At 46.4% G+C, this 26,637-nt stretch overlaps 1 protein-coding gene across 1 annotated transcript in view; it reads right to left on the bottom strand.

Annotated features, from left to right (window-relative positions):
• Positions 1-722: 722 nt before the first annotated feature.
• LOC138657337 (uncharacterized) overlaps positions 723-26,637 on the bottom strand; it is a 70,404-nt gene continuing 44,489 nt past the window's right edge. Inside the window, exons 3-5 of the mRNA XM_069745074.1 lie at positions 18,964-19,816; positions 6,327-6,507; positions 723-3,084 (exon numbers count right to left, since the gene is read on the bottom strand). Coding sequence (XP_069601175.1) covers positions 2,881-3,084; positions 6,327-6,507; positions 18,964-19,816 — 1,238 coding nt within the window. The 3' untranslated portion in view covers positions 723-2,880. The remainder of the gene's footprint in view (positions 3,085-6,326; positions 6,508-18,963; positions 19,817-26,637) is intronic.

Genomic DNA, 26,637 nt, shown 5'->3' with positions numbered 1-26,637 from the left:
CGTAGCTGATGATAACGCACCTGGTGATATCTCTCCAACCACCCATAGTGAGCGGGGACGTCCCTGACCTCGGCCCTTACATACAGTATAACTAATGGTCGGAAACTACGTTAACCCCTTAGTGACCAGGCCATATTTTTCTAATCCGGCGTGCGTCACTTAAAGCGGTGAGAACTCTGGAATGTTTTAGCGTATCCCAGTGATTTCACCATTTTTTTTTTCGTGACACATTATACTTTATGTCAGTGGTAAATTTAGGTTGGTATCTTTTGTTTTTCTTTATAAAAATATAAGATACTTGACAAAAAGTTTTTAAAATTTACAGTTTTCAAACTTTGAACATTTATCTCTTTAATCCAGACACCACACAAAATCGTTAATAAATATGATCATTCTTTGCGTCTGGAGGAGAGAAGGTTTTTCCACCAACATAGAAGAGGATTCTTTACTGTTAGGGCAGTGAGAATCTGGAATTGCTTGCCTGAGGAGGTGGTGATGGCGAACTCAGTCGAGGGGTTCAAGAGAGGCCTGGATGTCTTCCTGGAGCAGAACAATATTGTATCATACAATTATTAGGTTCTGTAGAAGGACGTAGATCTGGGGATTTATTATGATGGAATATAGGCTGAACTGGATGGACAAATGTCTTTTTTCGGCCTTACTAACTATGTTACTATGTTACTATTCTGGAATTTCGAATAATGAATGAAGAACACGTGGGATAGTGAATGCATGCATAGATTTTATTGGATGTTGTGCGATAGCATAAAATATACGTCATATGCAATAATCAGAGCAATGTGATACAATGAAGCAGAATTTCTAGGAACAATCCCAGGGGATGACCACGTTCCCAGCGTTCTCTTAGGTGCCTGTTGTCTAGTGAGATCCTAACATTCCAGCTGATTAGCAGAAAGGCTTTTCTTTTTTTTTATATTTTGTGTTTTTTTATACTAGAACATAGTAGAACACTTTGGACTCTAGATGAGATAGTAATGTAGAAGGGGCGGATGCTTCTCTGGATTTCTTTAGATACCTGAGAATGTGGACTGGAGCTGCAGAAAGTGAATGTGTCTATTTGATGGCGGCAGTAAATCGGGAGTGTTCCCGACACATGAAGTCCCTGCGGCTCTAACACTCTATATCCACCTTCAGCTCCTGCACAATGATACAGTTGGTGCAGAAAGTATTCAGACCCCTTTAAATCTTTCACTCTGTTTCATTGTAGCCATTTGGTAAATTCAAAAAAGTTCATTTTTTCCTCATGAATGTGCACTCTGCACCCCATCTTGACGGAAAAAAACAGAAATGTAGACATCTTTCCAAATTTATTAAAAAGGAAAAGCTGAAATATCACATGGTCATAAATATTCAGACCCTTTGCTCAGACATTTAGTCCCATGCTGTCCATTTCCTTGAGATGGTTCTACTCCTTCATTGGAGTCCAACTGTGTGTAATTAAACTGATAGGACTTGATTTGGAAAGGCGCACATCTGTCTATATAAGACCTCACAGCTCACGGTGCATGTCAGACCAAATGAGAATTATGAGGTCAAAGGAACCGGCCAAGGAGCTCAGAGGTAGAATTGTGGCAAGGCACAGATCTGGACAAGGTTACAACAGAATTTCTGCAGTACTCAAGGTTCCTAAGTGCACAGTGGCCTTCATAATCCCTAAATGGAAGAAGTTTGGGACTACCAGAAGTCTTCCTAGACCTGGCCATCCAGCACAACTGAGCAATCGTGGGAGAGAACCTGGGTGAGAGAGGTGAAGAACGGCAAGATCACTGTGGCTGAGCTCCAGAGATGCAGTAGGGAGATGGGAGAAAGTTCATTGCTGATCACCTGCCCAATACAATCCCATGAGTGTAACATGGTGGTGGCAGCATCATGCTATGGGGGTGTTCTTCAGCTGCAGGGACAGGACGACTGGTTGCCATTGAAGGAAACATGAATGCGGCCAAGTACAGAGATATCCTGGATGAAAACCTCTTCCATAGTGCTCTGGACCTCAGACTTGGCCGAAGGTTCAATGACCCTAAGCACACAGCTAAAATAACAAAGGAGCGGCTTCAGAACAACTCTGTGACCATTCTTGACCGGCCCAGCCAGAGCCCTGACCTAAACCCAACGGAGCATCTCTGGAGAGACCTGAAAATGGCGTCCACCAACGTTCACCATCCAACCTGACGGAACTGGAGAGGATCTGCAAGGAAGAATGGCCGAGGATCCCCAAATCCAGGGGGGAAAAACTTGTTGCATCATTCCCAAGAAGAATTGGCTGTACGAGCTCAAAAGGTGCTTCTACTCAACACTGAGCAAAGGGGCTGAAGACTTATGACCATGAGATAGTTCAGTTTTTCTTTTTTAATAAATTTGCAAAAATTTCTACATTTCAGTTTTTTTTCAGTCAAGATGGGGTGCTGAGTGTAGATTAATGAGAAAAAAATGGACTTTATTGAATTTACCAAATGGCTGCAATGAAACTGTATATTACTATATGGCATCTTCATCATATGGTGGTAAATGGAAATCCATACGGGATTCCTAATCTCCACCTCCGTGTCTCTACGGCATTGGAGACATGTAAATATATATCCGCCCAAGATTTATTACTGAGAGAAGTAAAAGCTGCTGGTCTGCGTGGGAAATCCATCATCATGTTACAAAGCTGATAGAATAATTTACATTTTCTTACTTTATTTTCTTACAATTTGTGACATTTTATTTAGATTGGTTTAATTTAAATGCAAAATCTTAATAATAATGTGAGCATTGCCTTCTCCTCTAGTGGTCGTAATTGTGCATCATTATTAAGGTTGCGGGATATTTAGCGTTGGCTCTATAATCTCTAATCCGCGGCCGAATAACTGCTGCTGATTATTTGTTGTAATCTTCTTGGGTGACCATCAGATTATAATGTGTAGCTCCGTTCCATGTGCCTTCAACTTCCGCCTCAAACCCAAACATGGTCCTGACTCTCGCCCGGTACGGCACAATCAGGTCTGCTTTCATCACCGAAGCCACCACTCGTACGGCTAAACCAGGAGGAACCTCCATGTTGGAGCTGGATGAAAATCTCACCTGAGTGAAGAGTAATCAGAAACGATCAGATCAGAAATGGACAATTCTCCATCCAGAAGACAGAAGCAAACGGATAATGTAAAGAGTAGTGTTGAGCGATACCGTCCGATACTTGAAAGTATCGGTATCGGATAGTATCGGCCGATACCCGAAAAATATCGGGTATCGCCGATACCGATATCCGATACCAATACAAGTCTATGGGACATCAAGTATCGGAAGGTATTCTCATGGTTCCCAGGGTCTGAAGGAGAAGAAACTCTCCTTCAGGCCCTGGGATCCATAGGGATGTGTAAAATAAAGAATTAAAATAAAAAATATTGATATGCTCACCTCTCCGGCGGCCCCTGGACTTCACGCGGCTAACCTGGAGGCTTCTTTGTTTAAAAAGCGCGCCTTTAGGACCTGGGGATGACGTCCCGGGTTCTGATTGGTCGCGTGCCGCCCATGTGACCGGCACGCGGCCAATCAGAAGCCGCGACGTCATTCGCAGGTCCTCAATTCCTAGAATTAGGAGTTTTGTGAATGAGAATGACGTTGCGGCTTCTGATTGGCCGCGTGCAGGTCACATGGGCGGCACGCGACCAATCAGAACCCGGGACGTCATTCCCAGGTCCGAAAGGCGCGCTTTTTAAACAAAGAAGCCTCCAGGTTAGCCGCGTGAAGTCCAGGGGCCGCCGGAGAGGTGAGTATATCAATATTTTTTATTTTAATTCTTTATTTTACACATCCCTGTTGATCCGATACCGATACCCGATATCACAAAAATATCGGATCTCGGTATCGGAATTCCGATACAGCAAGTATCGGCCGATACCCGATACTTGCGGTATCGGAATGCTCAACACTAGTAAAGAGTAAAAAGAATAAAGAGATGGAAAAGTGAGAACAGGAAATTAATTAGGGAAGAAAGATGGATGAGGAAGGGTGGAAAGGAGAAGAGCAAGTAATTAGGAATAAGATGAAGGGAGGATAAGGAAAAATGGGAAAACGAATGGAAGGAAGAGAGAAAAAGGAAGAAGAATGTAAGAAGAAATGAGAGAGAGAAGGAACAGAAGGAAGGAGGAGAAGGAGGGAAGGAAGGAGGGAAGGAAGGAAGGAAGGAAGGAAGGACTTGTACTGCAGTGCCATAACACTGAGAAATACAAACACTAAAGCACAATCTTATTACAATGGACAAACATAGGAATGGACCTTCTTTCTAATCATCGTGTTACATCTAGGCCTGCAACAATGAGAACCCTTTATGTCAAAGAAGGTTTGATCATCATCACCACATATATTACAAGCAGTGAGACTATGGATTATTTACTCTGCGAGTAATGAGAGTAAGGGTTCTTTACTGGATGAGCAGTGAAACTATGGAACTCTCCGCCACAACGTGGTGCAATGGGCGATTCATCAAAGAAGTTCAAGAAGGTCTGGAATGTCTTCCATGAAAAAATATAACATTACAGGTTTTGGGTTCTAGATTCTGTAGGTGTTTTTCAGCTATGTGGTAACGCCGCTTTACCCCATCAGTGCATCAATCTATAGCTACGATTCTTACTGCACAATCCATATATTTGATGAAAGTCAAAGTAAATGAACATACTTTGGATTGTGACTATAATAAAATGGTGTTCTACCTTAAGGGAATGTATTAGTCTACAGCAAAGTACAGTATCAAATAAACTTGGCACTCAGCAATATTTTGTGCCAATACGGTTCCTTTTATTTTGCATTCATTTGTTGTTAAATGTTTTCGGTCCTGTTAGGGACCTACGTCAGAACCGAATGCCATGGAGAATGAGGAACCTGGATAGGCTAGCGCATGGTATTGCGAGCTGGTATTGCAATACAGGGCCTACCTTAGCCAAGCAGCTCAACTCAAAAATATTTCACGAGTCCGTACATTCCTCAAACAAGAATCTGCAAAAACCCTAGTCCATGCCCTCATCATCTCTCGCCTTGACTACTGCAACCTACTGCTCTGTGTCCTCCCCTCTAACACTCTCGCACCCCTTCAACCTATTCTAAACTCTGCTACCCAACTAATCCACCTGTCCCCCCGCTATTCCCCGGCCTCTCCCCTCTGTCAATCCCTTCACTGGCTCCCCATTGCCCAGGGACTCCAATAATAATAATCTTTATTTTTATATAGCGCTAACATATTCCGCAGCGCTTTACAGTTTTGCACACATTATCAGCCAATACAAAACCCTAACCATGACCGAAACCTTCAAAAAGAACCTGAAGACCCACCTCTTCCGACAAGCCTACAACCTGCAGTAACCACCGATCGACCAAACCGCTGCATGACCAGCTCTACCCTCACCTACTGTATCCTCACCCATCCCTTGTAGATTGTGAGCCCTCGCGGGCAGGGTCCTCTCTCCTCCTGTATTCTCACCCATCCCTTGTAGATTGTGAGCCCTCGCGGGCAGGGTCCTCTCTCCTCCTGTATCCTCACCCATCCCTTGTAGATTGTGAGCCCTCGCGGGCAGGGTCCTCTCTCCTCCTGTATCCTCACCCATCTCTTGTAGATTGTGAGCCTCGCGGGCAGGGTCCTCTCTCCTCCTGTATCCTCACCCATCCCTTGTAGACTGTGAGCCCTCGCGGGCAGGGTCCTCTCTCCTCCTGTATCCTCACCCATCCCTTGTAGATTGTGAGCCCTCGCGGGCAGGGTCCTCTCTCCTCCTGTATCCTCACCCATCCCTTGTAGATTGTGAGCCCTCGCGGGCAGGGTCCTCTCTCCTCCTGTATCCTCACCCATCCCTTGTAGATTGTGAGCCCTCGCGGGCAGGGTCCTCTCTCCTCCTGTATCCTCACCCATCCCTTGTAGATTGTGAGCCCTCGCGGGCAGGGTCCTGTCTCCTCTTGTACCAGTCGTGACTTGTATTGTTTAAGATTATTGTACTTGTTTTTATTATGTATACCCCTCCTCACATGTAAAGCGCCATGGAATAAATGGCGCTATAACAATAAAAAAAAAATAATAATAATAATATCAAACACCAAGGCTGGAGAGGGTAATAGTCAGATACCACCCACCATGGGTGGAGAACATGATAATCAGATAACAAACACAAAGACTGGAGAGGATGATAATCAGATACCACCCACCATGGCTGGAGAGAGTTAATGGTTATCAGATACCAAACACCAAGGCTGGAGAAGAAAATACTCAGACATGACCCACAATGACTAGAGAGAATGATAATCAGATGCCACGGGTGACAGGGAAAGTTAATTTACGGTACCTCAGTCTCGTTGGTTTCCGTGAAGCTCCAGTTATGGGTTGTGCTTGCATTTATGTGCACAGTTGCCTCAGTCTCAGCAATAAATGGCACCCCAGCTTTAAATTTAAGGGAGGCACCAATTTCAATTGAAAATCCGTGTTGATGGGAGAAGGTGCTGCTCGATTTCACTGTTTTATCAAACCTGCCATTGAAAAAACACAGCTCTGCTATTACACAGTAACATGATGAGTTCATTCCCGCTATAAGTTTTACTGGAAAAATAGGAGAAATCAGCGGTATACAGATGTAGTAGGACTGTAGGAGCCGTCTGTACAGATGTCGGGACTTCTACGTATCACACAGTTATTTTCCTTATAATAAAAGTACACTGTTCACAAAGACCCAGCAAATCTGCAGGGTTCTGTAAGCCGTGTATTTGGGGGGCTCCTCAGGGTACGACTCCAACACCAGTTCATTCACCAAAAGGATTTTACTTGAAAGTGTAACCAAAAGGGGGGGGAACAATCAAAACACTTCACAGACCCTCAGCCGAGAGCCTGAGACCCTTGTGCTGCACAGTACATGTTCCACATATACTCACTATATCCTTGCCTACAGGCAGGCCTGTATACACCATCCGACGATTACCTGTTAATACCCTAGAATCTGGAAAAAATAAAATGGGTGTGTAGTCCGGGCTCACCTGCGGTACAGCACAACAGCTTACAATCTTACAATTAATAAACTCTCTTCCCCAACCCAATATCCCCCTGCCCCAGTAGGATTACAGTGAACCCTGAAGCATGATCCTTCCCCGGCTACAGAAGAATACTGGACCAATAACCCAATGTAGCCGCTGCTGAAGCGGAAATATCATGTAAGTATAACGCTCCTCGGCCTAAAGTCTGTTGTGCGTCCTGACAGCACCTAGATGTGAACTGGAACTTCATGACAAACACGGAAGCCTTAATAGTGAGGAAAGAGGTCATGTAGCAGAGAAACTGAAAGTCCCGGATGATGATCTTGGCAGTAATTGTGGCCTGTGACTGTATATATGCCTATCTAGCTCACTGCAGGCCTCATCTCAGCCTCTAGTATTTTGGCTCTGGAGCGCCCCCAGACACAGGGCCATGCGTTCTCGGTACCGGGCCTCTCTGGTTCGGTTCTGATGCTGTCACGGTGGCTAGACCCGGTCCGCGACCCTGCTAAGGGGCGTCCAATAAAGGTGGTGCAGTCTGTCAGGGGTTCGTGACGCCATCTGTGGTGTTCGGTCAGGGTGACCGACGCTGCTGTGGGGTCCGCTGGGGTGATGGAATGGCAGCTGGATGGTATACCTTCCCACAGGTGAAGTATGTCCCCAGGGCTTCCCAGTAAGGTGGCTGGTGATGGTGTGAGGTGCAGGCAATAACGAGGACACAGGGTTGCAGTCTCTTTACCTCTTTACTGAAGGCTTCAGTACACTCAGTCCAGAGCACGTTCAACCGGGCTATCAGAGACCGGCCGGTCCGATGGGCACTTCCAGAGTTTCCCTCGCAGGTGGAAATCGTTGCCCACCACTAGCGCCTGTGTGTTGTAGTCCTACCCTGCTGAGCATTCGGAATAGTCCTCACAACTGCTGTTCTCGTTCGTTCGTTCTCTACAGCTCTCTCTCTCTCTCTTTGGTTCCAGATGTTGCTAGTTCTCCGTCCCCCAGGTATGTTATGGCTAGGACGCACCTGTATGACGGGAAGGCCTGGAGGTCTTCCGGGACCCTAGAGACGCCCCTCTCCCACTGTTGCCCCCTATGTCTTCGTAGGTGTAGTAAGGTAGACAGCCAACCTATGATTAACTGTCCTGCAGAGTTTGAAGTAAGGCCTGAAGTCAGTTACTCCCGCGGTGTTCCGGCCACCGGCTACGCGCCTCAGTAGGATGTTGCCTCGGTCTCACGGCACGACTCTTACTGGCTCTCCTTTGTGCTTGATCTCGTTTACACTGTTCCACAATATCCTTCCCTTCATGTCTCTCTCTTGGATACCGCCGCAGGGTGTGCAGGCGCGGTTCCGTTACGTTCTGTTCTGTTCACTAGGCACCTGCCAGGTTCCCACGCCTGACAGGGACCCCCCTGTGTCTTCTCCCCGCAACACCCCCTGCCACGGGATGTTGCCTGAATCCAACCCAGTCAGCTTCTGACTAACTTCCTCCCCAGCCCCTAGTTTTACCAGTGTGAGCGGCCCAATAAATAAAGCCTTTTGCTCCCCCTAGTGGCCAGAGTGTGAAGTGTAATGTGTTCTGGTGATACCTGGTCAGGAGAATTCCTTCAGTGCCATCAGACGTACCATCACTCCCCTTAGTGGCAGAGCGCTATACTGCAACGACCAGGTCTCTGGGGCGCTGCAGCTCCACAATGTGGTGAAGTGCGTCACTATATATATGCCTATCTAGCTCACTGCAGGCCTTATCTCAGCCTCTAGTATTTTGGCTCCACAATGTGGTGTAGTGCGCGCACAGTGACCTACTGCAGTGGGACTTGGTTATCTTCCCTACCCGGGTCTGCCCCAGACAAATGATTGATGCATGCAGATGGATGAGGACCCCGCCCGGTAGATGAGCGGCACCGCTGACTCTGACTGCTCACGCTGGGTCACGGCTTTTTCATGTTTTTCAGCGGTCTTCCTGGCAGCAATCTTCTTCCAGCTGGTTAGAATTTTCTCACAGCCCCGATCAGCTTCACACCGGCGTGGCACTGGTTTTGGTGAGATGCTTCTCCCCGTGGATATTACTGGATCCCACTCTGGCACGTCCTCTCTCTGTCCTCAGTGACTCCAGATTGCACCCAAGGTGGCCGCTCTACTCCTTCCAGTGATTCACATCCACCTGAGCTTGTAAATCCGCCCAACTCGAGATATTTTGCCTATCAGGTTATTGATATCGCCAGGAACTGCGTTTAATGGGACTCGACCGGTATATCTCAGCATGTTTCTTTTCTGTGCTTCTGTGTGTGTTTTGCACAGTATACGTGTATTTAAGTCCCCCAAGAAGCAGGGTGAAACGTGCGCGTTGCGGCTTAGAGGCCTAAAGTCCCCAGACACTTTTCTTATACAGCAGCAGTATAAGGGTATGTCCACACATTGCAGATTTGCCTGTGGAATTTTCTGCGCAGATTCTGCATCTCTTGGCAGAAAACTCAAGTAAAAATTTGATGCGTTTTTGATGTGGATTTTCATGCCTTTTTTTCATGCGGATTTGTATGCGTTTAAGCGAAATAAAGATTTATTTAACAAAAAAAAGAATTGTGATGTAATTTTTTGTCCAACCTCTTCATTTACATACTCCATTGAGGAATAATGTTTACACACACAGATAGATAGAGGATAGATAGATCTATAGATAAATAGATAGATCTATCTATAGATAGATCTATCTAAAGATCTATCTATCGATCTATCTGTTTATCTATAGATATATCTATTTATCTATAGATATATCTATAAATAGATGGATAGATAGATAACACCAAGCCCGATGTTTAGTAATAAACATAATAAAATGGTACATAAAGAGTTAAAGACATACACACAAAATCTGCGTTAGGCCGGGGTCACACTTTGGAGAAACTCGTACTAGTCTCACACCTCAATACCCGGCACTGCCGCCGGCACTCGGGAGCAGAGCGTTCAGCTACATAGAAATACATGCAGCCGCACACTCCAGTCCGAGTGCCGGCAGCAGTATCGGGTATTGAGGTGCGAGACTCGTGTGAGTTTCTCGCAAGTGTGACCCCAGCCTTAAAAGCAATATCTGTTTAATTTAAAAAAAAATGGGAAAATGAAAGAAAAAATGGCATGTGCTCCCGCGCAATTCTCTGCGCCAGAGAGGGAAAGCCAGCGACTGGGGGCCTATGTTTATAGCCTGGGAAGGGGTTAATACCCATGGATCTCCCCAGGCTATGAATATCAGTTCGCAGCTGTATATTTAGCCTTCACTGGCTATTAAAACAGGGGGACCCCCCAAAATAAAACGACGTGGAGCCCCCCTATAATTAATACCCAGAAAAGACTATGAAGACAGCTGCGGGCTGATATTCATAGCCTAGGAAGGGACCATGGATATTGGCCTCCCGGCTACAAACACCAGCACACAGCCGCCCCAGAAATGGTGCATCTGTAAGATGCGCCAATTCCAACACTTAGCCTCTCTCTTCCCACTGCCCTGTAGTGGTGGCATATGAGGTAATAGTTGGGGGTTGATGCCAACTTTGAATTGTAAGGTGACATCAAGCCGGCTTAGTAATGGAGAAGAGTCAATAAGATACCTATCCATTACTAATCCTATACTTGTGAAAGTGTTAAATAAAGAGACAGCAAGAAAAAAGTATTTCAATGAAATAAAACACAACACAGTTTTGCCATCTTTATTGTTCTGCCAATCCATGCGATGCCCTCTATCTTCTGCAAAAAAAGAAAAACTACGGTAATAAACCAACACAAATATTCCCTGGTCCGATGAAGTCCATTTAATAACAAGTGTCCCACGACGATATCCCCTGTAGAGCTGTCACATCAGGACTTGTGACAGCTCTACAGGGCCTCCAGTGACACAATGACAGGAGACAATGGCTCCTGCAGTGTTATCACTGAGGGTTTAATGGCCTCTCACTTTATGGCACTGCTGCATGAGAACTTTCCCACACAGCAGTGCCGCAAGAAACAGTATGAACTCTGCACTCACAGCGGTGGAGGGATACAGTGCGGAAGGATACCTTCCGTCATTGTATTACTGGAGCCCCTGGAGAGCGGTCGCATCTGCCAATGTGACAGCTCTCCAAGGGAGATCATCGTGGGACACTCGTTATTAAATGGATTACATCAGATCAGGGAGTATATGGTGGTTTTTTATTTATTTATTTTTTTACAGGTGATTGAGGGCTTTGGGGATTAGGCGATTGGTGAGTATATACTGTATATTGTATGTACTGTATATCTATATGTATGTACTGTATATGTGTGTATGTGTTTTTGGTTTTTTTTTACACTTGAACACAGTAGCCGGATGATGGGACTACTACTGTCCCATCATTGACTAGCTGTCACTGTAGCAGGCATAGCCGGATGGGACTAGTAGTCCCATCGGAAGATGTTTCCTTACATACAGTCCCACACACACACAAAGACACACACTGCCCCGCAGACCCCCACAGCCCCGCAGACCCCCGCAGACACACACAGATACACATAAACACGCGTACACAGACACGCATATCTTCTCCACACAGTCTCTGCCCACATACACAGTCTCCACCCACACTCCACCCACACACTCTCCCCCCTCCCGATCTGCAGCATTTCTCGCAGGCATCCTCCGGCCGGCGCTGCTGGCATTGGGCGACGGTCGGGAGCGGCAACGGTGCAGGCCCGAACAGTGGCGCGGCCTGCACCGGAAGTGCTCGGGCACAAGGGGGCGTTCTTTGCGTCTGGAGGAGAGAAGGTTTTTCCACCAACATAGAAGAGGATTCTTTACTGTTAGGGCAGTGAGAATCTGGAATTGCTTGCCTGAGGAGGTGGTGATGGCGAACTCAGTCGAGGGGTTCAAGAGAGGCCTGGATGTCTTCCTGGAGCAGAACAATATTGTATCATACAATTATTAGGTTCTGTAGAAGGACGTAGATCTGGGTATTTATTATGATGGAATATAGGCTGAACTGGATGGACAAATGTCTTTTTTCGGCCTTACTAACTATGTTACTATGTTACTATGTTACTATGCTCGCGGTGGACCCGGGTCAAGGGCCAAACATGGCGGTGGTGAGAAGGAGCATTACCTGGCGTGGAGCAGCAAGTGCTGCGGCGACGAGGAGGAGCCTTCAGGTAGCAGCAGCGGCAGAGAGGGGAAGCAGTGACGGCGGCAGCAGTTCGGCAGCGGGTATCCCAGGGGTCGGACTCACCTTGGGTGCCTGGCAGGTCCGGCGGTACTAGAGGCAGGGCGGCGGGCAGGTGGATCCCAGCTCCTCAGCCTGGCCCAGTGCGGAGGGGTCGCAGTTCAGCAGTGGCTGGGGATCGCGGCAGGGCCCAGCAGGAAGACAGGCTTGGAGACGGGCTGGAAGCCGCCAGGTCCAGGTCACCCAGGAGGTCGAGGGAGAGGTCCGTTTCTTCTGCTCCGGTCCCCCCTGGTGACGAGGAGGCCAGGGGCGTGGGCCAGGAGCAACACAGCGGAGTGGAGGATTCAAGATCCGGGAGTGATCAACGCGATTTTGGAGATCGACACGACTCTGGTCGCACGGCTGGCGGGGACACAGCACCTGCGCAGCTTCGTGAGTATGAGGCTAATTCTTTTGCGGTCATGGATAGTGGAGTTCGGTCTGGGAATAGTTGGTATGGGGGGATGATTTGGCAGGGAGAGGAGGGGCTAGCACTGTTGAGGTCCCAGGGGTCAGGGAGCTTTTGGGGGTATGTCACAGATTTTGAGGAGACTGGATGGGGGGTCCTTGATAGTGCCCAGTCGTCTCCAGTGGGAGCATGGTTGCCGGCGTCTGGTCGGGGTGCAGGAGTGGTAGTGGGATCCGACGGAACGAGTGGTGTTGAACAAGCGTCGGCGGCGGGGGTGTCGGTGTCGGTTCAAACGGAAAAGGACAAAGGGGATACGATTAAATTGGATGATAGAGCAAAAGGGGAAGTTTATGTGTGTTTTGAATAGCCATTAGGGGCTCATTTAAAAAAAGAAATAAAGGAAAAAATTTAGAAGGACGAATATGTGGAGATTTTCTCCCTCCTGCCTTTGGAGAAATTTAATTTAGACAAGGGTAAGAAGGAGCATAGTAAAAAGGAGGAGGAAGAAAAGAGACGTTGGCGATTAATACCGCAGACGTTTGTGAATTGGCAGCAGACATTCGCCATTTTGGCGAGTGTTATTGGTGAAAAGTTTCCAGAGAACTGTTCCGGTCTGTTTTGTTACTTAGATGCCATAGGAGAGGCATACAGGGCGTATGGGGGCCAGGCGTGGCTATGGTATGATGAGCAGTTTCGGCAAAGGAAGGTGGTCAGGCCCGAGATAAAATGGGATCAGAAAGACATAGGGTTGTGGTTGAAAGTTATGGCTCCAACGCAGTTTGGGCAGTCCTTTCATGGGGGGGAGGGAGTAGCGGTCAGCAGTCTGGAAAGTGAGCTGGTGGACAGGGGTCGCAGGGGGCAAAGGACAAAACAGGGACATGTTGGCAGTTTAATGACGGCCAATGCAAATACGGCAATACATGCAAGTTCAAGCATGTCTGTTCTCACTGCGGCGGGGCCTCGCATGGAGCGGCCAAATGTTTTAAAAAAGCAAGGGGTAAGCCAGCAGTTGGAGGCGGTCAAGGGGGTGACACCAGTGAAGGTTCAAAGGATGGCCCCCTATCTAAATAGGTATCCAGATCGGGAAAAGGCGAGGTTGCTTTGGGAAGGTTTTTCGGAGGGTTTTCGGATTCCTCATCCGGCTCATGCTATTCCATTTTCTAAAAAGAATTTGAGGTTGGCTAATTTACAGACGGAGGTAGTTACGGCTAAATTGGTGAAAGAGGTTGAGTTGGGGCGCATGGCGGGGCCGTTTAGAGCTTTACCTGTGGAAGGGGTGGTTGTTTCGCCTTTGGGGGTTGTTCCTAAGAAGGAGCCTAATAAGTTTTGTTTGATTCAACATTTATCATATCCAAAGGGCCAGTCAGTTAATTACAGCATCGCTGATGAGCTTTGTTCTGTGGTATATACTTCTTTTGTTGCTGCGGTACAATGGGTACGTAGGTATGGTGCTGGTGCATTAATGGCTAAGACAGATGTTGAATCGGCTTTTCTTTTGCTTCCGGTCCACCGCGATAGTATCCCGCTGTTGGGATGTTTTTGGAATGGGGGTTTTTATTTGGATAGGTGTTTGCCTATGGGCTGTTCGATTTCATGCTCGCTGTTTGAGTCCTTTAGTACTTTTCTAGAGTGGGTTGTTCGTGATGTTTCCCAGGTTCCATCTGTAATCCACTACTTGGATGATTTTTTGTTTGTCGGCCCGCCAGATTCTCTGTTGTGTGGAAATTTGTTGGCTACCATGGAATGGGTGGCGGGACATTTTGGTGTGACTTTGGCGTAGGAAAAAAATCGGAGGGCCCTTCCACGATGTTGAGCTTTCTGGGTATTCTCATAGATTCAGAGAGGATGGAGTGCAGGCTGCCAGAGGATAAATTGTTGGCTTTACGGCAGGAGGTGTTGCGATGTAAAAAATTGCACAAGGTTACTTTAAAAGAGTTGCAGTCGCTGTTGGGGCGTTTGAAATTTGCGTGCCTATGGGCTGAATATTTTGCAGGAGATTATCCAGGGCGACTGCTGGAGTGCGGTCGGCACATCATTTCATTCGTTTGAATAAGGAACATAGGGAGGATTTAGTCATCTGGCGGCGTTTTTTGGACAATTATAATGGTAGGGCTTTGATTCAACAGGAAGATTTGAATGATTTTGACTGCGAAATCTTTATGGACGCATCGGGCAGTGTTGGCTATGGGGCCTATTGCGGAGGAAATGGATTGTTGGAGGATGGCCGGATTGGCAGTGTGAAACTGGTTTAACAAAAAATTTGGCGTTGCTTGAGCTGTTTCCAATTGTGGTTTCGGTGTTTATTTGGGGTAGTACATTTAAGGATAGGCGGGTACGTTTCCATTGCAATAATTTGAGTGTGGCGGCAGTAATTAATAGTCTTTCTTCTTCCTCTCCCCCGGTAATCAGTCTGGTTCAGGAGTTAGTCTTGCGGTGCCTGGAGTTGAATGCATGGATTTCGGCTGTACATGTTCCTGGTGTTCAAAACTCTATAGCGGATGCTTTGTCTCGTTTGCAGTGGGAGCGTTTCCGGGAGTTGGCTCCAGAAGCGGAGAATGCAGGAACAACATGCCCTTCTCATTTGTGGCAGATTGTTGCGGACGAGGAGGTCGGTTGATACAGGCCTCGGTGTTGGGACGGACGTGGTCAGGTTACGAATCATCATGGCATATGTTGGAAGGGTGGTTGGAACAGTTGGGCACGGTAGTATCAGATGGTGATAAGGTGATGGCGATTTTGCTTTTGATTGGGTCGGCGGAAGGATGGGGTTGGTTGGTGTAAAAGCTGAACAAATTTATAGCTAGTTTGGCTTTTGGTTTCAAGTTCCAGGGTTCCGTGGATGTTACTAAGGATTTTATGATTCGGCAGGCGTTAAAAGGTTTTCGGAAGGGTTTGTCAACTTGTGATGAACGTAGGCCCATATCTTTTGGGATGTTGGAGCGTTTAGGGGAGGCGTTGGGGGGAATTTGTAGTACTCACTTCAAGGCTGTTTTGTTTCGGTTGGCGTTTTCTTTGGCCTTCTTCGGGGCGTTGAGACTCGGAGAGTTGGTGTCCCCTAATAGGGCTAAAGCGGGGGGGTTGTTAGCGGAGGATATGGAATTTTGGGCTGGAGGAATCGCCTTTTGGATTAGGCGTTCAAAGACCGATCAGTTTGGTAAAGGAAAATGTGTGGTGTTAGGGAAGGTGGTCGGGGGTTTGATGTGCCCACATCGGTGTTTGGAGGATTATTGGGGGTTGTGGCCTGATAGGTCTGGCCCACTTTTACGGCACCGACAAGGTGAGTTTTTGTCGTGGTTTCAGTTCACAGCAGTATTGAGAAAAGGTCTAACATTGTTAGGCCTTGACCCATTTTCCTTTGGGTCACACTCATTTAGAATTGGGGCAGTATCTGAGGCTGCTGGTTTGGGTTTGGGGCCGGAGGTTATTCGGCGTATTGGCCGGTGGTCGTCTAATCGGTATTTATCTTATGTTCAACATTGATGTTGGTTACTTGTTTGGTGGGTATTAATTGTTATATTTTGCAGGTCGGACCCCACTGCTGGCCTGGATATTCGGACACTCTTTTGTGCATTGGGGTGCGATTCGTGCCGATGTTAGGCAAGATGGTAGGCAACTAGGTTTTAAGAGAGATGCGGTGGTGGTTCGATGGATGGGTTTTCGGGGCATGTTGTGGTGCAGGATATTATCGGAGTTTTCCCGTGCTGCTAGTTTGGATCGTTCCCCGGACATCGTTGTGGTGCATTTGGGTGGGAACGACTTGGGGTCTAAGTCGGTGAGGGAGTTGATTAGGGATATCCGTTTTGACTTTTTGAGATTGTGGGTATCCTTTCCAGGGATGGTGACAGTTTGGTCTGACATCATGCCTAGGAAAACATGGAGGGCGGTACGTTCCCTTAAGGGGATCAATAGGGCCCGGGTGAAGCTGAACAGGGCCGTGGCCAGTTTTGTCTCCAGGAACGGGGGTGTGGCGGGTCGGCATTCTGAATTGGAAGCTGGTGTTGGAAATTTTTGGAGGAATGATGGCGTTCATTTGAACGATATTGGTTTGGATTTGTGGATGTTGGCTATACAGGAAGGTGTCGAGAGAGCCATGGCGGTGGTGGGGCACTCGCGAGCCCGAGGTGTTCAGTGCTGTTCGTGGTTGGCGGGGGGTGGGGTTCTTGGAGTTGGTGTTTTATGGGGCTGATCTGGCTTTGGTTTACGGGCTCTGGACGGGGAGTTTACCTCGGGAGCTTTGGGGTTTGTTTGCCCGGAAAACGGGTTACATGGTGCCCTCGAGCTGGTGGTTACGGCTGAGGGTAAAGAAGGTTTTGATTTTAAAAAGTTGGTTTGGGCTTTTGCCTATTGGGTGCCAGATTTATTAGCTCCAAGAACCCTCCCCTCAAGTTTTTTATACAAATGTATAAATGGTGTTATTTATGTTTGTTTTGTTAATAAAAAATGGCCGCTGTGGCCAAATTATCCAAATAAATAATTGTTATGTCTTAATTCGAAGGGTTAGAGGAATAACGTTGGGGGAATGTGGTCTGGGGTAGGTACTATGCGGCATCTTGAAGGACCAATCTTGGCGATACGCAGTCATGTAAAATTGTTAATGTTTTTAAATAGTTATTTAATAAACAGATGTTTTAAGTTCTAACGCAGTCACTTCAACTGTCTTGTTCCCTAAACCTGAGAACAAACCCTGTGCTCATTAGTGTAGCCAGGAAGTGCAGCCCATTTTATATGAGCATCACTGACATTTGGGCAATTTTGTTGTAAAATTCTGTGTATTTTAGGCTAGGTTCACATTTGCGTTGCAGCAGCCCATTCAGCACATACGCTAATGGGCTGCTGCTAGCGCAAGTGCTGGCATTTACATCTCGCTAGCGCAGATGGAGCTTCTGCTAGCTCTATCTGCACTAGCAGGGCCGGCACTCAATGAAGGCACATCCCTAGCACACGCCCATTGTGGGCGTGCGCTAGCGATATGTCCGACATTGCAGTCAATGGCAGCGTTAACGGACTACGTTACACTGCGTTTATACTGCGGTGTAACGTACTCCGTCTAACGGACACCACTAACGCAATGTGAACCCAGCCTAAGTCTTTCAGTTTTGCTTAGAAAACTAGCGGCCACTTGGGAGCGAATAACGGCATTTGGGCCATGTAAAGCAGTTCCACGTCCCTCCTGACAGCAGGAAGGTGAATAAACCTCTATATATACCACACTAGTGGGCTGCACCGTATGTACAGGGCGCAGCATCTCACCAAGGGCAATCAATGGCGGTTGTTTCCCCATCTCTCAGTTACAATCAGTTTACATCCAACACTATAAAATAACAAACAATTTTTTGAAAATGCTTCTACTGTATATAGGGAAGGGCGCACTTTCACTGGATTTTTTACATTTACACCGAGCACTTCCTCCTATTGTCACTGCTTCACTAATTCAGGAAATGGTTTTCTTTTTTTCTGTGCTGTCCAATCCTAAAGTTATGGCCCCTTGGTAATAAACATGCACGAGACTAACCGGGTCATTAACAGCCAAAAGCGCGGTGCAAGAGACAGGAGACGGAAAGCAGAGTCAGGGTACCAGCCAGTGAGTCAAAGCCGGATGAGGAACGCAGTATTCAAAATGAGAGACAGGAGGCAGAGTCAGATTACGAGCCAGTAAGTCAAAAGCCGGTCAGAGAGCGTAGTATCAAAAACAGGAAACAGGAGGTCGGGTTCAAAGTTCAAGCCGTGTCATACACTATAGGGAAATCACCAAACAAGCTCTAAGTCAGGAATAGGGAACGGGTCAGACACCAATACAGGAAGTCAGAGGCAGAAAGATCACTAGGGAATTACGGGTCAGCTGCTCAAGCCAAGGACCAGAACTATCACTGACAAAGGCTGCCAGCATCAGCACCAATAAATAGCCACCCAAAAATCAAGAGAGGCAGGAGAGGTTAACCCCGCCATGACTAGACCGCAGAAGGGAAGGCAGAAAGTAAACTCCAGCCTGGATCATGTCAGCCAGTACAGAAGTTCTCTGGTAGATGCCCAGGTAGTTGAAGGGAAAGTTTGCACCATTATTACAGAGGGGTCATATGTCTAGAGTGGGGGGCACAGAGTAAAAGAAGCAGCGTCATTTGGAGGAGGTTTATTCTTGTTGATGTGGCTAGAATTTAGGTTCAACCTGAAGAAAATCAGATCTCTGGTGTTACATCCAGTAGAAGTCCATCCATGCCTATCTCGATGTAAGACCAGTCCATGGAGTAATAGAGGTCCCTCACGTGACGTTGCCCTGGATTGCCTGGTTACATTTCTGAATGACCACGATCCATGAACACTGGTGTTGTCACCTCTGGCAGACACATTGGCATACTCACGCAAAGGTATGTTTCAGAGGGGTGCTGCTCTTCCGATTATTGTAGATTCTCTCCTCTATCACTTCTGCACTCTCTGAAGATCGTTTTCCGCGTTCAGGTAGGAATTGAAAGGTAATAATGCTGCTGATTGTCTTGTCTTTTGCCAAAGAGAGGAAAGGAAAAATGATATAATCGTATCCTAAATAGTCGGCATTGTCTATATATGAACCATCTTCTGATATGAACCCGCTGTACATGTTTCCATTATCTTTTTGTACACACATCAGTTTTCCTTCAGGACAAAAGGCCATAAAATAGCTCAGCTTTAGCCAACCGGATCCTCCAGCCATTATGGTTGTCTTATTCCACTCCGAGAACTCTTGTTTTGTTGATGGTGGCTTTGCTTTTATAATACTGTCTGCCTTGGTCACTGCGTACAGGTCCCCACCTGGATGAAAGAGCAAGGCTTCACATTGATCCCAGCCCTTGGTCCCGATCTCCCTGGACTGCTCATAGAGCCAGGGCACATTTTCATTGTCCGGCTGTGGACCTCTGTGGAGCTCTCCACCATGGGTTGTGCAGTACAATTCTCCATTCGGATGAAAGAACATAAGTTTAATCTTGTACCATTCACTTTTTCCAACTCTTTTGGCCACAGAAAACCAATCAACACCTTCCTTACAAGGCATTGGCCCTCTGTAGAGGTCATCTCCACTGACACAGAACAGTTCTCCGCCTGGACTGCAGAGCACATGGCTGGCTTTGCTCAGGTCTCCCACAACCTTCGATCTATCATAATAGCTTCCTAGATGTCTTTTTGGTGCCAGAGCAATTCGAATGGTGCTATACTTATCGATGGTCAGTAGCAGAACATCTAGAAAATAAAGAGATCAAATATTAAGTGATATGTTTTTATTTCTCAGGACTCAGAACGGCTAGAAAGGAAGTGGCTGTGGCTGCTTGTAGCACTAACATTGGCAGAAGCGGAGTAGTGCTGGCTCCGCGGTGAGAAAAGAGGGGTTTTCGGGTCAGATATGAGCCCAATAGGACACTTGTAATCCGACTAGAGGCAGACTGCGCTGCTGCTCTTCCCGCTTTTTGTGGTTCTCATATTCTTACATGATGTGATGGGTGATTTTTTTTACATTACTTTGTGCGTGTTATTCACTTACTTGGAATTATCGGTGTTGTTTGAGATGTTTATATATTAAACCTCGTCCAGTAATACTTTGTTAATTCTCATATTTTTTTATTCCAACTCCCTCAACAAATGCTGATAGAATTACATACTGTATATAAATGGTAAAGAATTACTGTATAGTCACAGAAAACATGAAGCATCAAGGAATATTGGCGTACAGATACAGCAAGTCCAGGCTGGACAGACCGCCGGGTGATACACTGTGCCACATACACTATTCTGGAATGACCTGCGCTGTGTGGTCACATTATTAGGCCTACCCTTCTATATTTTTATTTCAATTTATCTTTATATTTAATTCTCATTTCCCACTCAAAAAAATGAATAGATTTACAAACAAAAATGGTATAGTAGTCTGTGTTATCTTATCTAACACATGGGGCTGTCATTTTAACTGGTTTTGTGAAGTATTTAAATTTGCTGACTTTTGTAACTTTCTCAAAATTCATAGCCAAAGTGATTCACTTTCAATCACAGAGTATAGGGAATACATTTCCAGAACCAAGCACAGTAAATAGATAAAGTATAAGAAGTAATGCAACATAGACAGCATCAGAACCAAGCTCAGTACATTCTACATAAATACAGCACCTGAACTATACTCAGTACAAAATACAGAGCAGATAATGAACTTAGTACATGAGCATAGAAGCATGAGTAAGTTAAGCAGGCGCTCTAAGGTCTCCTTGGAATATGTCCAACCCCTTTCAATATCTTTTAGTAATATCAAAACAGCCTCAACATAGAAATGTATGGTAACCTAGTAGTAACCAACAGCTCATTGAACAACACTGCACTGACAGACAGTAATGACCTGAGTTTGGCAAGACTCCTGCCTTAGCCTTTTCATGATTTTTTGTTGTTTTTTTTACTGTGACGCCCAGGAGACCGGGATACCCAGCACCGGACCAATGGAGTCTGTCTCTTGAGGGGGATGTCACGGGTGGCTTGACCCGGTGCTGTGGCCTCAGGCAATGCACAGTGTAAGGGGTATCGTGAGGGGACAGGCACTTACTTGATCAGCAACAGGTTCTCCCAGCGGTGATGATCCCGATCCTGGATAGATGGCTATTGTCCAAATGAAAGACTGAGGCACTGAAACGTTTAACCAGTTTACTTTAACATAAAGGGATTTACAACCAGTCCTGTCACCGGAGTCTGTATGGGAACTCTGAGTTACTTTGACCCTGCCGGGGTCTTCGCCTCTTATTGTGCGCAATTTCTGTGTGGCCCTGCTGCTGTATGTGAACTGGCTGCCGGCCCATTCTGTCCCCTCCGGGTCCTGGTTCGACGGGCAACCCGAGTCCTTTTATCAGTTTACCCCCTCTGGGAGTACCGCTGAACTCTGTGTCTGTTGCTGCATCCGACCCTAGTGAAGCTGATATCACCTCACGTTTTTCCGGTTGCTGTATTATATATAATGAATACAGCCACGGATCCGGTATCTGTCTTTGCGCCTGTTCTGGGTAGTGATTAATGCTACCCGGTTCTCACAATGTCCTTTTTCTCTATCCCTCTTCTCCTCAGGCCGGTGATTTAGGCCTGGTAACTGTCACAGGGCTGTTAGAGATTCAACTGTATGACCTCTCACTATCAGCTCCTTGGCCCAACTGCCATTTCTTCTCTCAGACCATAATGGATCAAGGGGAGTCTCTGGAGCTCCCCCTTCTGGCCGGAGGTGGTAGTGCAGTCTTGCTATTTTAGTATTTGTACTTACTGTCAGTAACTATTTTTGTGGCAAATACCCCTAGGGGTGCCACATTCCCCCTTAGTTAAGAACAGTACTCCGGGACTGTGGGACAATAACATTTTGAAATAACAATTAATATGTACAGAGTCTTAAAAATGAAAAGTTACAAAAACCACTCAAGGAAACAAAAATAGAGTTCTGTAAAAAGTCACTTCAAATAGCGTCCATTAATACAGTTCTATCCTTGAAGGTATTAGGAACGGCACTGTACTTAGTGTCCAGGAATTTAGTTCCATTTTTCCAACGGAGTTATCAATATAAAGTCTAAAGAAAGTTCAAAAAGAGCAAAAAGCAAAGTTCAAAAAGCAGTCTTTCTGGAGCTTTGATTTAGTGCCTCCGGGCTGATAAAAAGTTCAAGAATATGCAATAAGTTCATACAGACAAGTCTCTGTAGGCACTGGGCTTAAACGTTGCAGACTGATAGCAATGACTATACTACATTTTCTGTTTAACTATATACGGCATAACATATATACAATTCACATTATGAGCTTTATAGTTGGTAATCTGCATACCTGGCCGGTAATTGACCCTGGGTACTACGCTGTGATCTACGTAATAGCGGTGTCTCTTCATGTGGTGTACTACTGTCTACTGCGGATGTAGTATCTGCCCGCTCTGCTAAAGATAATTCCACGACTATGGAGTTGGCAAGTCCACCGTGAATGGGATTACTCTGACCAGGAATCTGTTCTTCCTGGGCTGGAACCTCCTGTAGTACGGGGTCAGCCTCTTCCTGTCTTGGGACTTCTGGTATTGGGTTCGGTGTTGGGTAAAAGGCCACCATGGGAACCACTACTGCACCATGGTATGTTAGTAGGGTTTTGGGAAAGTCTCCTATACAGGTGTAATACACTTCCTCTTCTTTTTCCTTTACTGGTTGAACCTGTATGGGTTGAATAACTTCTGGTTCTGGCTGGACAACGTCTGGCTCTTTCAATGCTTCCGGACATAATTTAAGATTGTCTCTTGACACTAGTACAGATGTTAAGCCTCCGTTTTTGCTAATGAGACACATTTTAGGATTATCCACTCTTGTTGGTAAAACTGTGTAGGGTACGGCTTCCCACTGATTGTCCAGTTTATTGGTTCGACGATTTCTCTTGAGCACTTGGTCACCCGGTCTTAATGGGGTCGCTAGAGCATTCTGGTTGAAAGTTCGCTCTTGTCTTTCTCTAGTTTGCTGAAGGCTTCTTTCCACACTCTCTTGCACTTGGCGATACTGCTTTTGCCGTATGATATCCCAATTGGAGTCTTGAACTTCTGCGTCTGGTTTCAGAATTCCCATTTCTAGATCGATTGGTAATTGGCCGGGTCTTGCACGCATAAGGTAAGCTGGGGTGCAGTTGGTGGAGCTCACCGGGACATGATTATACAGATCCACCAAGTCAGGCAATTTCTCTGGCCATTGATTCCTTTCTGTCTCAGGTAAAGTCTTTAGTAGGTCTATTACAATATGGTTCATCTTCTCGCATAAGCCGTTTGTTTGTGGATGATAGGCCGTCGTCCTGATCTTTTTGCAACCATACATATTACAGAATTCTGTGAAGATCTCTGATTCGAAGGCTGTACCTTGGTCGGTGAGAACCTGTTCCGGATATCCATGGGGTCTACAAAAGTACGTTTGGAACGCTTTGGCTGCTGTTTTTGCTGTCAGATCTTTTACGGGTACTACTACCAAGAAACGTGAATAATGGTCCACGATGGTCAAGGCATAGACATAGCCGGACCGGCTTGGTGTCAACTTCACGTGGTCCATGGCTACAAGTTCAAGTGGTTGTTTGGTGATTATGGGCTGCAGTGGTGCTCTTTGGTTCTTTTGATCGTTTCTTCTGAGGTTACACGGGCCACAATTTCTGCACCACTGTTCGATTGATTTTCTCATCCCGACCCAATAAAATCTTTCTCTTAGAAGTACTTCTAACTTTTTCCAACCGAAGTGACCAGCACCATTATGGTAAGCTTCGAGGACCATCTTCACATCTTGTTTAGGCACAATAATCTGCCAAACCAATTCATGTGTTTTCGGATTGGTGTGTCTTCTACAGAGCTTCCCTTGATACAGGAACATTTTGCCTCTCTCTTTCCAGAGTTGATGCGTCTCTTCTGGGGCATCCTCATAGGGATATGCACTTTGCTCAGTCAACAGTTCCTTCACCAACTTCACAGCCGGATTGCTGTCTTGGGTGTCAGCCCATCTATGGTGTGCTAACGGATTAAAATTCACCTCTTGTTGTTTCTGATAGGTACTTGACTGATGATGTTTTGCCTTGGGACGATGGAAGGCTGGTAGTTCAATTTCTTCAAGCTCCCCCGTTTCCTCTTCTACATCTCTCAAGTGTGGCATCCGGGATAGGGCATCGGCATTTCCATTCTTGCGACCTGCTCGATACTTGATTATGAAGTTGTAATTAGATAACCGGGCTATCCATCGCTGTTGTAACGCACCTAATTTGGCTGTGTCCAGGTGGGTCAACGGATTGTTGTCAGTATAGACAATAAATTCTGCAGCGGCCAGATAGTGTTTGAAACGCTCCGTCACAGCCCAAACTACTGCCAGTAGTTCCAATTTGAAGGAGCTGTAATTTTCTGAATTTCTTTCAGTAGGCCGGAGCTTTCTACTTGCAAAGGCGATGACTTTCTCCCGACCTTCTTGCTTTTGTGACAGCACCGCTCCTAGTCCCACATTACTGGCATCGGTGTAGAGGATGAAAGGTTTATGGTAATCTGGGTATGCCAGAACCTCTTCTCCGGTTAGTGCCTTCTTTAGTTGTTCAAAGGAGTCTTCCCTTTCGTCGTTCCACTGAAAAGGAGGGTTTCGGTTTGAAGGTTTCTTCGTCTGCCCTACCAAGGTGTCTTGCAAGGGTGCTGCCAACTTGGTAAATCCTTTTATAAATCTGCGATAGTAACCCACCAATCCCAGGAATTGTCTCACTTCTTTTGCGCTGGTAGGTCTTGGCCAATCCCTTATGGCGCTTATTTTCTCGGGATCTGGTGCTACTCCCTCCGAACTCACGATGTGTCCCAGGTACTGTACCTTTGGCTTGAGAAGGTGACATTTGGATGGCTTGACTTTCATGCCATACCTGGATAAGGCTTCGAACACTTCTGCCAGGTCTATTAAGTGTTGTTCGTAAGTCTTTGAGTAGACGATCACATCATCTAGGTACAGGAGGACGGTCTCGAAGTTCTTGTGTCCAAGGCAGCATTCCATCAGCCGCTGGAAGGTACCGGATGCGTTGCAGAGTCCGAACGGCATGCGATTAAATTCACATAGACCCATTGGTGTGGTGAATGCCGTCTTTTCCTTATCTCTCTCAGCCACAGGGACTTGCCAATACCCGCTTGTTAAGTCTAAGGTGGAAAAATAATTAGCAGATTTCAAAGCAGTTAAGGACTCTTCTATCCTAGGCAAGGGGTAGGCGTCTTTATGGGTGATGTTATTAATCTTCCGGTAGTCTACGCACATTCTCATGGTTTCGTCCTTTTTTTTGACAATCACTAGAGGGGCCGCCCAGGGGCTACAGCTGTCTCTTATTACCCCGGCCTGTTTCATTTCCCTCAGCATATCTTTTGCACATTGATAGTGAGCGGGCGGTATGGGTCTATATCTTTCTTTTATTGGGGGATGGTCACCTGTGGGGATTGTGTGTTCTACCCCTTCTATCCGTCCGAAGTCCAATGGGTGTTTACTGAAGACTTGTTCATATTCCGTCACTAGCCTATACACCCCTTGTTTTTGATGGGTAGGTGTTGAATTTATGCCCACGTGTAGCTGTTGGCACCAATCCTCCATTTCTCCATCTGAGCCATTGCCTTCCACCTGACAGGTTGGTTCTAAGGGCTCAATGGTTGTGATGGCATTGTTGTCAACAGTATATAGCTTTGCCATTGTAGCATACCTTGGCAAAGTGACCTCTTCCTCTCCACAGTTCAAAAGTCGTACCGGCACTCGTCCCCGGTGTACCTCGACTATCCCTCGTGCTGTGAGTATAGTGGGCCTGCTGTCGGTGTACACTGGTTCTATTAAGGCTTGATAATCTCGTCCCTTAGTACCAATGGCTGCTCTACACCATACCAGCATTTCTGTTTTTGGTGGAATTACAATAGATGTTGGATCACTTACCCTCACACTGCCGATTTCTCCACCTGCAACTTCTACCTGTTGCCTTAACATCAATACTTTTATTTCCCTCCGGAGAACTCTCTGCTGGCAGGATTGGGCAGTTTCAGCAATTTGCTGTAAGACAGAAATGACTTCGGAAAAGCAGTTCTCTAACACATTCATTCCTATCAATACAGTTGGTTCACAGTTCCGCCGGTCAACATCAACAACAATTATACCCTGTTTCTTCAGTTCTACTTTACCAATCTTTATGGTCATCTCCCTGAATCCTAGTTTCGGTACCAACTTACCATTACTGGCCCATATATCTAGTTCAACATCAGAGGGCCCTTTATCAATATCTGCATCAGCCCAGTACCTCTTATAAAGGATATACGGTATAGATGAAATCTGGGAACCTGTGTCCAGCAAAGAATTGAGGGGAATTCCATCCAGCACGATAGGGATAATGGGTCGTCCTCCGATGTACCTGTCGTGCCAGGGTGTTGGGCCTTGAAAGTTCATTCCTGCGAAGCGGCCCGCATTCCCAGGGGATTCCCGTTTAAATCACAATCTCGTGCAAAGTGGCCCGGCTGCTGGCAACGGCGGCAAATAGGCTGTCCATCCGGTTGGTAGCGG

Source organism: Ranitomeya imitator, chromosome 1 (genome assembly GCF_032444005.1).
Source record: "Ranitomeya imitator isolate aRanImi1 chromosome 1, aRanImi1.pri, whole genome shotgun sequence".
NCBI classification, from domain to species: Eukaryota; Metazoa; Chordata; class Amphibia; order Anura; family Dendrobatidae; genus Ranitomeya; species Ranitomeya imitator.
This window is presented reverse-complemented; position numbering and strand designations above follow the sequence as displayed.